General features: G+C 38.5%; 1 protein-coding gene across 6 annotated transcripts in view; it reads left to right on the top strand.

Moving 5' to 3' along the window:
- HIPK3 (homeodomain interacting protein kinase 3) overlaps positions 1-9,758 on the top strand; it is a 62,459-nt gene extending 52,701 nt beyond the window's left edge. For 4 of the 6 annotated variants that reach the window (XM_035118306.3, XM_035118314.3, XM_035118341.3 and 1 more), the window contains exons 14-17: positions 1,417-1,643; positions 2,212-2,339; positions 2,700-2,837; positions 5,118-9,758. In XM_035118306.3, the coding sequence (XP_034974197.1) occupies positions 1,417-1,643; positions 2,212-2,339; positions 2,700-2,837; positions 5,118-5,591 (967 nt within the window). In that variant the 3' untranslated portion in view covers positions 5,592-9,758. The remainder of the gene's footprint in view (positions 1-1,416; positions 1,644-2,211; positions 2,340-2,699; positions 2,838-5,117) is intronic. The other 2 variants (XM_035118350.3, XM_035118360.3) reach the window with 2 other exon arrangements.
- The last annotated feature ends 3,528 nt before the right edge of the window (positions 9,759-13,286 follow it).

The raw sequence follows: 13,286 nt of genomic DNA, 5'->3' as shown, positions 1-13,286 counted from the left end.
TAAAGATATGGTCAACAGCACCTTTCTATTACTGTACACCCAACTGGTTCTATGGTTCTCTCGGAATCTAATGGTGATAGCTCAATTGCGTCACTAATTCTCGGGTATAAATTTAAATCCATTGTTGAGTTAAATAATTAAGTATTGCAGAGCGAACTCAAATGAGCAGCTCTGTACAGTTGTGAAAGTCATGGATTTGTGATTATTTTAAAGATCCTTTATAAAATTACCTTGCTGCCCTGACAACGATTGCCATGACAACTACACAGCCCTAATTAAAAAGATGAAAGGAATTGCTAGGGCTGAGCCAGATGTCCTCCAGTGAATATTTTTGACATGCAAAAGGGGCTTCACCACCTCCAATTGTTAGATTAAAGAGTCCCCCCCAAGCTAACATTTTTTAACTTGGTTTGTAGTTCTAATCGGCTACAGAATTGGTGCCACTTTTTATTTGAAAGATAACCCTTTCCTACCTAGCAACAGTAACATAGATATGCAGCTATTCAGATTTTGCTACATGACATCACTTAGGGTAAATGAAGTCAATTTTGCTTTAGAGTGATGTCACAGTCACTAGAATGGATAATAAATGGGAATGAAGCTGCAGCTTCATTGGGGTCTGCAACAGGGTTGCTGCCATCTGAATGCTGGTAGGTAGAGTGTACATGGACACTACCTGTGTTTTGGTTGGGGGCATCTACTTCCCTTCCCCTAGGTGTGCTCTGCTGGCAGAATTAAAGTCTTTTCTGGTGTGAGTGCCACCAGAAATCGGCTAGCAGTCAAATTGGTGGATCAGGGCTGACATTTATTTTACTGTTAGTTTATTTCATTTTAAAACATTTATAGTCTGAATTTAGGGGTAAAACTCTCAAGGTTGCTTCAATAATTATGGAGTAAAATATCAACAGTACTTTCCAAACAAGACTAAATCTAGCAGTATGAAACATCCAGCCCCCCAAAAGAAATCTTAACTGTAACCAAAACCATCAGCAACAAGAGAAAACAATAAACAAAACTAAATACACATTCTGCCTGCCTTTTACCATAGTAATAAAAACTTAATAGTTGCTTAAAACCAGTGACTAGTGAAAAGTGGTCTTGGGGAGAGTGAATTGGGATAAGAGTGCAGTATCTCCATTCATAAGTATTGGTTGATTTCTTGGGGAAAGGTGCATTTTATGTACAGATCTGAAGCTCTGTTTTTTTTGAAGATGTCCACACTTCCCCTAGTAGTTTGTTTATAGAATGAAACTTGGATTGATTTTGGAAAGCTGGAAGTTTAGAGTCAAGAACCTCAACTCTCCTGTTTAAATCTAATTTTTCCTGTTTTTGTTTTGTTTTGTTTTTGGATGTTGTGCTGCAAAAGGAATGAATGTGATGTACCCTTCATAATGGTGCTTTACGTTATTTCTGTAGTATGTCAGATGATGAACAAGAAAGTGACACTGTGGATGGTTCTCCCAGTTCAGAGTCTTCAGGCCACGACAGTCCATTCCTAGAAAATAGTTTTGCAGAAGACACTAATGATAACCCAGAAACAAGAACCTCAGCTAACTTGGAAGCCAAACCAGCTGTTTGTACTGTGGTGCCACCAATGAGGATAGAGAACAGGTTAAATGCAGATGAGCAAATTACAAATGCAGGTAATTGGTGCTTATTTGTTTTCTATGCTGGCCACATTTTGTTCAATGTTGCATGCAGAGATTCCATGAATGGAGGGCCACCTGGGTAACATCATTTCTGTCTCTTCTCCCATATCCTCAAAAACCCTCTTTAGGAGAGACTGATTTGAATAGTATGGACTGTGGGGTGGGGTCTTCAGGCAGAGGAGTGAGTCACTGAAATCTATGCATAGACAAACTTGCAAGTATTTGTGTCCAATTTTCATTGACTGCCATCTCTGCCTGGTTCTGCACCTCCTGCTCCTGCCATGCAAGATTTCGCCCTGTGGCTTTCAACAATTTCTTCCTCTGCCTGAATCCCCCCAGGCTGCAGGCTAGGAGGGATGTTTTGAGGTGCTTCCCCCCCAAAAAAACCAATAATAATGGGTGGGGTGTGTGTGTGTGTGTGTGTGTGTGTGTGTGTGTGTGTGTGTGTGGTTTAGTCTCTCTTCCCTTGAATGTTCTAATGTTGTACAATTAAGATGAATAAAGGGAAAACATTAGAAGCAACCCTGTTGTATCCTATGTTGATATTTTCATATTTTGCTAGTTACCACCTGTCAACCATTGGTTAAACGCCGATCTGCCCGTATCAAAACAAACCATGCTTCTGGCTTGGGCAATCGTCAACGAAAATTGATATCAGCATTCCATCAGCAGCACTCAAACCTCAGTCAGGTATGTATGTAAATAAAGTAATGTAGAGGTGTTTTTATTGGTTCAGACATTTGGATTTTATGTTGAAATCTACTGCACACACATGACTCAAACCCATCCCCACTACTTCATCTATCTTTCATACTGACCTTTGCAAACTATAATTTTAATCAAATTAACCAAAGAGAAACTTTCAGACTGGTTGAGATATCAGGTAGAGACAATTAACATGCAGTATATTGGGCTTCCTTGAAGACTAAATAGCGACTGCAGTTCATACATAATTTGATATCCCATTTCCTGATGATGGAGTATATACCACTACAAACATATGACATCAATCTTCCAGGGTCTGCATTTGACACTCTATTTCTTTTCTAGCATAACACAAGATTCTGGTTTGGACCTAAAGTTCTAAATGGCTTTGAACCTACCTATCTAAGGGGCTGCCACTCTTCTGTAGATGCTTTCCTGAGGATACCTTTTACACACCAGATAACACTGAGGACTCGTACAGTGGTATTTTCTGTGAATGTTGCGAGTGGTTAAGCATACAGCAAAAAATTGTATCTACACCTACATTTTGGGCGATATTCTGTTAATGAGTCCTGTCAGTGCAAGCATTTCATAATGGGATTTCCCCCCTTTTCCACCTGTGTAGGCCCATGTCCTCACCGAGTCTGTTCCAGAGAGATAGAAACAGATTTGGAGGGTGTGAGGGGAGGGCTATAACTTCCCATTTCCCAAGCAGAAATGTTTACGCTGACAGAACGTTTGCCTTAGTGCTTTCTTGGATTCCATCAAAAAGTTGTGTAGGAGCTGCTTCTTCATAGTTATGTTTTTTTTCTTAAACAAGAAAGAGGCATTAGACAAAGCCATTGAGAAAAGTTAATTTAATTCAAATACTGGCTCTGGCAATACTTTGAAAGTCCGCAGTGTATGTGACATGACCACAATGGCATGGATAAGTGGGAGTTGTGTGATTTGCCCTACTTGCATAGTTGTGGTATTTACATTGGGACATACAAACATGCATACACTTACACCATAGTTGTGTAGGAGAACACACACACACACACACACACACACACACACACACACAGTATGGTTCATTTGAATGTGAAAGTGGGCCAATGTCTAAGTGTTACCCAGTAAGTTTAGTTTTGTTTAAGCATATTTGCTGGTGCTTTGGATCAGTGTGGATCTGGTTTATTCATGCGTTCATTTGTGTTTTATGCTACAAAATTTGTGACTTACGTGTGCTTGTTTTAGACTCATAGATAAGTTTTCTAAAAGTCTTATGACTATATTGAGAACCATAACTTAGAAATTGGTTATTCATATATTCATGAGTTTGTAGATTCCATTGAAAAAATGTGGTGGAAATTCTCTCATTGTATTTCCATATATAGGTGTGCACAATATCATTTGTGATGTTACATATAGATTAGTTTTAAGGGGCAGGGTTCAAGAGAGAAACTTCAAAACTAATATAGTCAAATTTACCTGAAGGTATTCTGAACTGCCTCTCCAGTTGCATATCCAGTGTCGGAGAATGTGATCAATAATGATATAAAAAGCTTTGAGCTTCTTAATTCATAATGATATACATCATAGTCTATAAATTGTTCTTATAATAGGGGACATTAACTGTTGGCTCTCAAGCCATTCACATGAGAGGTCTTGTCTAATTCCCAGTTGCCAGAACTATTTTGTTTTCCACCTTCCACCAGTCCCAACATTATAAAAAGGGGAGGAACAGAAGATAGGCTGTTTTTCCTGTCACAGTATGAGGATTTTGGGGTCACCAGGTTCAGAATAGGAGAAAAAACACGACTGCACACAATGGATTTGGATCAAGGTCCCTTTTGCAAATGAAAGGGCTCCTTCTATTCACAGACAGCACTGTGATTTAGTGAGGGCTTCTGTTCGGGGGAAGAAGGAGGGAAGCAATTTTCCAATTTCTCCTTCCCCTAGAGCCTCCAGTGCCACCTCTCACATGGTTCTAGAGGGTCCTCCAACCCTCTAGGGTAGCTTTTCAGAGGGCTCTAGAGGGACAGACATAAGTGAAAATTGTCTGCTCCCTCCCCCTCAGTGGCAATATTCTATGATCAAAGAAACTCTGGATCCAGGTCAACACATATTTAAATTAGGAGCTGTAATTGCTGCAGTACATGTTGACCAACACTAATTTGCATGGCTTTAAAAAGGAATGGACAAATTCAAGGTGGATCATTCCGTCAGGCTATTCTAATCCTAGCTAGATGGAAACTCTATATACTCTATATTCAGAGATGATACACCTCTGAGTACCAGATGGTGGGGACAAACTGAGGATGCTTTTCCTCGTGCCTTGCTTCTAATCTCAGAAGCAGGTAGCCCAAGTGTCTTCAAGCTTTTCATACCCAGGACCCACTTCCAACCCAAACATGCATTTGGGGACCCATTTCTTAACCTTTTACCATATATTTGCATGGTGCTCCTGTTGTGTGACCCATCTTGGGTCAGGCTGTGACCCACAAGTATGGTCCCGTCCCACCAGTTGAAGACCATTTATGGGAACAAAATGCCGAACCAGACGACCCCTTGGTTTGATCCAGCAGCGTAGTTCTTATGATTGTGGGGTGGTGGGCATATATGACTGCAAGGAGGTGGAGGAAGCCCATCCCCAAAGATGTTTCAAGGAAGCGTTGGTGGGAACAGAGGAAAGATTGTTTAGATGTGATAGCGGTCCACTCTGGAGATGGGGGGAATCTTGTATTTGCTGCTTGAATTTAACTGCAGTTTCTCTTGAGACAGGTTCAACACTTTGGATCTGGGTCTCAGGAGTGGAATGGAAACTGTGGTCATTGGAGACAGCAGGCATATATCCCAGCTAATGTTTCCAGTCATGCATTCTCCCTTCAACATGGAAGTCCCACTCATACCTCAGTCCATGCACATTTGGCTGGAAGTACACATCTTGGAGGACAGCCTGCTATTCTGCCGTATCCGTCATCTGTGCCCCTCACGACAGCTGCTCCCGTTGCCCACATCCTAGCCTCACCATGTACCTCAAGACCGATCTTACAGCATCCCACTTACAGTATCTCTCATCACGGTGGCATAGTTCACCAGGTCCCAGTGGGCATAAATCCCCGACTGCTACCTTCCCCAACCATCCACCAGACTCAGTACAAACCAATTTTCCCACCGCATTCTTACATTGCATCACCTGCTTACACAGGATTTCCATTGAGTCCAACGAAACTCAGCCAGTATCCGTTTATGTGAGAACTCAAGTACGCTGACAGAGCTCAGTGATACATACATGTGATTTGAGAGGAAAACATGGTATTTAATAAATATTAGCCATGGCACAACAAAAAGATATTTTTTTTAATCATGTTAGACTTGGGTGCAATTTAAACAACCTTGAGCTTTAACTCACTTTTAATGTGTTTTTGCACATTTGGTATAAATTTGTCTTTAGTCATGTTATCTTCTTATAGAGTAACTCCAGACAGGTGACTTATGGGAGCAGAAATCCAGTTTTGCTCCTACTATTTTTTATAAAATTGCCTTCTAACTAGTGCGAGACATGTCTACATTTGGGAAGCCATTGAGTGTACAGATTTAGAGCAACAGATGCACATGTGTCATCAGTATCATGTATGAGTAACTTGTTTGTATTATGTATCTTGGTGTTCAGTGTCGAGTCACTTATCTAAAAAAGGTTGAGCTGTTCTTCACTTGCATGTGTCCTTTGCATGGGCAAAAACAAAGTTGCCTAGAAATTTGCTCTTAAATGTTGGTGTCCTAATAATCTCAGCTGCATTGTAAACTGTTCCCACACATAGTGCCTTAAATATTTGAGGTTGTTAATGTTACTATATTATAAATGTTGAGGACTGCACTTAACATTCAGTTTTGTTGATTATTTCATAGAGTTATGCGCGCTCTCTTTCTTTTTTTATTTGTGTGTGGTATGATTTTAGTATAGGTTGTGATTTCTTTATCTAGGGGACAGCATGTTTTGCTGTAGCTGAATTCTGCTGTCTAATACTTCCCCCGAATGATCAGCTTCATGGAAAGCAGTTTGTAGTTCATAGGAAAAGTTGATTCAGTAGCTGTTGAATAAAAAAAATGGTGTTTTATACTGTTCAGTGGAACTGCAATACAATCTAAGTAGTTTATTTTCAAAGTGTTTAAGTCCAACTGGATTTTAATAACCTGTTAGAGGTGCAGTAGGCATGACTTGGCTAGATTATGAAAGCAAAATGCTCATTGATTCATGCTGTGGTTTCATCTTAGCTTGAGCAAACCATGCAGTATTTAATAAATAGTAGCAGAATATTTACTATTGAAGCTTGAAAAGGTGTGAGTACTTTGTGTGCAATTTTTCATTTATGCATGGGAGAGATTTTAGCCTTTTTACATTCTAGTATTTGTTCTAGCCTTTTTTTGGGGTGGGGTTATTTTCTTATTTAAGACATTCCGTCAGGGACAACAAATTACATGCATTTTCCCCTCTAGGAAGTGCATCATTTCTCTCTCTCTCTCTCTGTGTGTTTTTGTTCTTGTTCAAATAAGATTGCTTTTGCAGCACCAAAGACTTAATCATCCATTTCCTATTAAAAGGTAGCTACTTTTTTCATACACCTCAAGTGTAGTGATAGGGATGGGTTTTTAAAGGAGGGTATTAAAGTGAGGTTGTGTTTTAGCTTATGAGGCAAGTAATAAATTGTATCATCTATCTTGAATGTATCATAGATAAGCTGCTATATAATGATTGCCACTTCAGATAGCTGTGAAATTAGGTGATTTAACTAGTTCTTACCCTTCTAATTTCTGTATAAGTCTAATGACATGAAATGGAAGTATGGGGTTGATTTTGTTTTTGTTTGCTTTCATGTTTGGAGTGTTGTAACTACTATATTGTAAATGATGGAAAACAATTGGATATGTTATTTTGGGGTGTGTTATTTGCATCAGTATTTTATCTCCATTAACTATCATTGCATATAAATGGGTGTATCCATGTAATTTAATTTTTATGTGTTCATATTGACATTGTGTAGACACTTAAGAAAACTATCTTGGTGGCTTGACTTAACTTTTTTATATATATAAACAAAGATTCTGGAATACAGTTATTGCAGCATAGACTGGAATAGGAGTGCAAAGGGTTTCTCTCAAGCACAATCCTAGGCATGTTTACTTAAAAGTAAATCCCACAAAGTTCAGTGGGCCTTACTTCTAGGAAAGTGTGAGGATTGCAGCCTCAGCAGTCTAACAGCTGATAGAGTTTTTCTTTGTTCCATTAACACAAGCAGTGTTTTATTTAATGAATGTCTAAGTGGAAAAAATGTGCCTACATTTGATTTACTTTTCAGGACTGAAATACAGCAGTATTAGTTGACAAAAACCAAAACCAGCAGTACAATTTAATGGCTGAATATGGAAATAAACCCTAACCCTTTCTCACAACTCTTAGGCCACAGTCAGAAAGCTGCAGCTTTGCATGACCAGGTGGGGCTTTTAAAAAAAGCGCTGCGTGTCATGTACCAAAAAAACAAAAATCACTTCTGAAAGTTGGAAAAGCTTAAAACCCAGCTTTGTGATAATGGCATGGGAGAGTTGCTGTTCAGATGAAAAGAGTGACAAGTCCCACTGAGTGCTGACATGCTCTTGGGCACACTAAAGGAGTATTCTGGGTTTTTCATAAACAGTTTTATGTGTTTTGTAGAAATACAAATAAATATCAAATATCAAATAAAGACAAGAATAACGTGATCTAATTTGGAACCTTTTCAGCATATATTGAAGCAGATGGAATCAAGAAAAAAATCAAGCAGATTTTGTCATGTTCCTTAATGTTTATGGTTCAGTAAATTCCTCTTTTCTGTTAACTCCTTGGTGTTGAGAATGGCATTTCTTGGTGCTGAGAATGGCATTTCTTGGTGCTTACCTCCATTGCTGGCAGTGGACACATCAAGAGCCATGAGCACCAGAATTTAGCTTACCTTTTCTATAATTATCACCAAAAAAAATTAAAAATGTATTCTCTTAATTTACTTGGATCTGTCTTGCTCTGTAGAGTATTTACTATGTTTTAAATTGTGTTTGGGATACAAAGCTAATGTACTTGATACATTACACCATGTCAAATGAGAAAGCAACACCATGTTGCGAGAAGCCAAGTTGCAGGGAAATAGGCAGAGGGCCTTCTCGGTGGTGGCGCCCGCCCTGTGGAACGCCCTTCCAACAGATGTCAAAGAGGAAAACAACTACCAGACTTTTAGAAGACATCTGAAGGCAGCCCTGTTCAGGGAGGCTTTTAATGTTTAATAGATTACTGTGTTTTATTTTTCTGTTGGAAGCCGCCCAGAGTGGCTGGGGAAACCCAGCCAGATGGGCGGGGTATAAATAATAAATTATTATTATTATTTTATTTTTATTATTATCATCATCATCAAACATAGAACCGTTTCTAACAGTAATACCCCAAAGGTAGCCTCTGGCTCCTAGCATATTGCAAAAGAGCAAATATTTTTTACTTTTCAGAAGTGATAAATTAAGTTCTGCCACACTCAACACTGAGCATAATGTGGTACTCAACAACCAGTTCTGCAATGAGCATTGCAGTGAAGGACTAGATCTTCTGCCCTCTCTCAGGCTATACTCTGCAGTTGCACAGCAAAACAGTTATGTTGACTGTGGTTGCAGCGGAATAATTTAGCTGTGGGATAATCTATTTATGGTTGCTGTGGCTTTAGGAGGGCTAAGGGTCTGTCCAGACAAAAAATTGGTGTAAATCTATGGTCAAAGTAATCCCACATATACATCTTATTCTTCTGATGCCTTTTAAATAAAACACTGCATGATAACAAAATTGCATACTCTTTTTAATTTGGAAATTTAATTTTTATATGAATCCCTTGTATTCAGTTTTTAAATTTAATTCAGGGTGTGTTATTGATCAAATATACTACTGTATTAACTATTTTTTTAATTTTTCAAATATTCTGTATTTACTGCTAATTTTAACTTTGTTTGTGTTCAGTAAATGCTAAAATCACACTGCAAGCTGTAGAAAGATTTGTTTTAGAACTAATATAGATTTGGTTACTAAGTTTGAACTGTTACAGTTTAACAATTATTTGTAGACTTGTGGCTTTTTTGTTCTTGATTTCTGTGCTACACTAGTTTGCCATGTAGCAATTGCACTGTGCAATATTACAATAAGAGGACTGGGAAAATTTTTATGGATGTAATGTTTCCTACAGTTTGCGATAGTATTTCTCTCTAGTTCTCAGTGATTTAAATGTGACCAAGTCTTCTGTACTTTGTCACAAAAAGCGGGTTTTCCAGGTGACTATTTTGGTGAGTGTCAAAATAAGAATTTATGGTGTATTACTGTCGAGATTCACTTTGAATTAAAATATATATTGCAGCAAATGGAACTTGTCGGCTTTTATTTTTTATTAAATTGTGATAACTGAAAAGCTTTTCAATCTTTTTTCCCTAACTCCCAAGGGCTCATTTATATAAATTTCCAGTTTCACGGGATTTAGGCCACCAGCTTTATCTTAGTGATGCGATTTCCCCCAGAAGTTTGACTGAAGTGGTCTAATCCTTCAAGAACACTTGAGCTTCCATTTTTGGCCAGTCAACAGAAACTATTGGTTTTGGACTTCATTGAAAATTGCAGCTTTTCTGACAAGTAGTTCCTCTGAGATGCCTGTGGAATAGTGATTGTACAAGTTGCCAAATGGTGGGAAAAGCCTTCATCTTAATTATGTATTGGGACACGATGCTCCAGTAGATTATTATTTATTTCCATTGTCCATGGAATACATGTGATCTATGTTAGAGGAGCAGACAGTCTGATGTGGAATTGATAGAAAAGAATACCTGCTCATGCCAGTCCCATGCAGAGAATCATTGTGCTAAAAACCACAAAGTTTATTGATAAAGCAGCTACACTATTATTATTTTTTGCCAAAGCTCCTAATTTTGATGAGGGATGATGAAAACATCAGGAGTGGGAGAAGGAATAGCCAGCTCTTATTTCTATTAAGGCTGCTGTGGATGTTACATTATAATTATACCTTGTGGTGCCAAGTGCATTTTAGTTCTAGGTAGCTGAAAGCCTACCTCACAAGGGCACTGGTTGGTGAGAAATAGGCAGGCAGTAACAATAGCCTATCCCCAGTATAATATGGAAGCAAAGTGAAACTGCCATGGAATATAAAATATAACTAGTTTCCTTAGGGCAAATTCCCTCATCCCCAATGACATGGACATAGCTGAAGAAAATATCTCCAAGATATGAAGCAATTGATGTGCAGAATGCAATAGGAGATCTCTTGCCAATCCTTGTGCTATTTCCAGGTAGTAGCAAGTTATTGTTCAGAGGTGAGCAAACTTTTTCAGCAGGGGGCTGTCCCTTAGACCTTGTGGGGAGCCGGACTATATTTTGGGGGAAAAATGAACGAATTCCTATGCCCCACAAATAACCCAGAGATGCATTTTAAATCAAAGCACACATTCTACTCATGTAAAAACACCAGGCAGGCCCCACAATTCACCCAGAGATGTATTTTAAATAAAAGGATATATTCTACTCATGTAAAAACACACTGATTCCCGTACTGTCTGCAGGCTGGATTTAGAAGGCGATTGGGCTGGATCCATGCTATTGATGCTAATTATGCTTTTGGACAAGACATTCCCCCCAGTAAGTTTCCTTTTATTGAGGCTGGTATGAGCTTTGAACAGAAAAGCATAGCAAAGATGTTGGAGCCTGATCTGAGGCTACCGCTTAGCACAGTACATTACTACTACTATTTTTTTTTATAAAAAAAAAACGTCCTTTGCCCATGTGGAAACAGCAATGCATTGATTATTGGTTGTGGTTTCTCAAATAGGGCATTTTCACTAGGCCAACCCAGCGTTCTTTTTTGTTCTTTGTTCCATCTGATTGATCCATCCAATTGTACAAATGTTTTCCTTCCAAGCTATGTGTATTTTTGAATGCTAGGGATTCCCTCCCTTCATCTGCAATGTAATGGGGTTAAAAGGATAATCAAGAATTTTTACAAGTTGGCATGCTGCATTTGATATCTTTGTATTTTCAGTAGCTGAATCATTGGCATACCAAAGTAATTGCAAAATCCAGCATGTAAGAAATATCATCTGACATTGTACTTTTGCAGCATGTCATAAAATTTAAAATTCATGCTATGGGCATTTGTTGCCTTAATAAAATTTGATAAATAAAAGCATTTAAAATTTCAAGTAATAGAATTGCATTCCACCAGGGGGCTCTGCCTGAATGTTTCAGCAAGATTACTATGACAGGAACAATTTTTTTCCTGCTCCTTTTGGAAGTTTCAAGGCATTGTATGGAATCTTGTTTCCCATGAAATATGAAAGAAGCAGCTTAAATTGATACAACTTCCATTAACATTTGTTTGCACTTTCTTAAAATACCAATAATGCAGAGCATTTTGCTTCATTTAGCAATATTAGGACTACAGATTTAGGTGGGATATGTGTGTATGTTAGGATTAGCCCTCTCAAACAAAACAAAACAGTAACAGCATTGCAAACATAAGACACAACATTGATGGCACAGCAACACATCTAAAAATCATCACAGCAGCTGAGGAACAATGCCCGCAGACAAAAAACGAAATGAGTGCAAAAATAGTATCTTAAAAGACTACCAACAGAAAATTGAATATATTTTAGCTTCATATTTATTTCCTGAGATTGTAGCTGCCAAGCATTCAAGACAGAATTATCCTTTTTGTTTATTCAGCATTCAGAATTGTGCTTCTTTTTAATGATATCTGCAACCTTAATTCTTGAATGGTCTTGTGGATATTTTTTAGAAAATTTTGTTTTCCAACTTTGCTTTTTTGCTTCCCTCATTCCTTTTCTATTCCTCTTTGTTACATTTTTTATCAGGCTTCTTTAAAAGTGTTCTGTCCCCCCCACCCCCCACCCCAGCTGTTTCCTCAGTGGGGAAATTTAATAATTGCTTCAACTAAGAGTTTGATCAGGGTCATTTTTTTCCCCAGAGGGAAAAGGTGGATACTAAATATAGATTATTCATTTAATCTAAAAGTGGTATGACAAGGACACAGGTGAAAGGTGATCCCTGCACCCTGCAAACCCTTATCATGACAACAGCATCCACAACACATAGCTTCCACACTTTTGCAATAGAGGAAAATAATGAGTTATCCTGGTGCTGCCCCCCTGAGGAAACACACATTTTGTTCAAGTAGAAGTAATGGTAAAGAGCACCATTGGCAGCACGGGGGGGGGGGGGTGCACAGAATAGGGTTGCCCACCCCAGCATTTGATTGCCCATTGATTTTCCTACCCTGCCTGAATTATAGAGAATTTGTAATACAGGGTTTTAATTTTTTATTTGATTCAAGTATCAGAATAAAAAGGGTGGTATTCAACTAGGTTTTACAGAGACGAGGTACACTGGAATTAATGCACATTAGGTCCATTAATATCAATAGGTCTTCTCTGAATGAGAATTGCATACCACTGACAGCGTTGTATCGCACAAAATTGTCCCATTTGTGCAATGGAAATTTGCCTTCCTCTCTGCCTCCTGTGTACCCTCCAGATCTGTTCTAGGGACCAGATTTGGGGGGGGAGGAGAGAGGAGGAATAGGACATTCTGTTGCACAAACAAGTCCTTGTGCAAACAGGTTGATTTGGCTGGGCACAGCTTACAAAAGTTAGAACATACCTTTAAGATAACATACATTAGCAACAGGCTCAATATTATGCTCTATGAAGTGTAACCCTCCAAAATGGTCATAATCCAGTGACAAAAGGTTCCTTATAAAGGAACTGCATACAGGGCTGCAGATTTCATTAATGCAAGATGTTGTCAATTTGTCTTCAGACTATATCTTACAATTTCCCCAAGCATTCTTGTTTCAAAGGTGTCTT

The sequence above is a fragment of the Zootoca vivipara genome, chromosome 1 (assembly GCF_965207765.1).
Source record: "Zootoca vivipara chromosome 1, rZooViv2.hap1.1, whole genome shotgun sequence".
NCBI lineage: Eukaryota > Metazoa > Chordata > Lepidosauria > Squamata > Lacertidae > Zootoca > Zootoca vivipara.
This window is presented reverse-complemented; position numbering and strand designations above follow the sequence as displayed.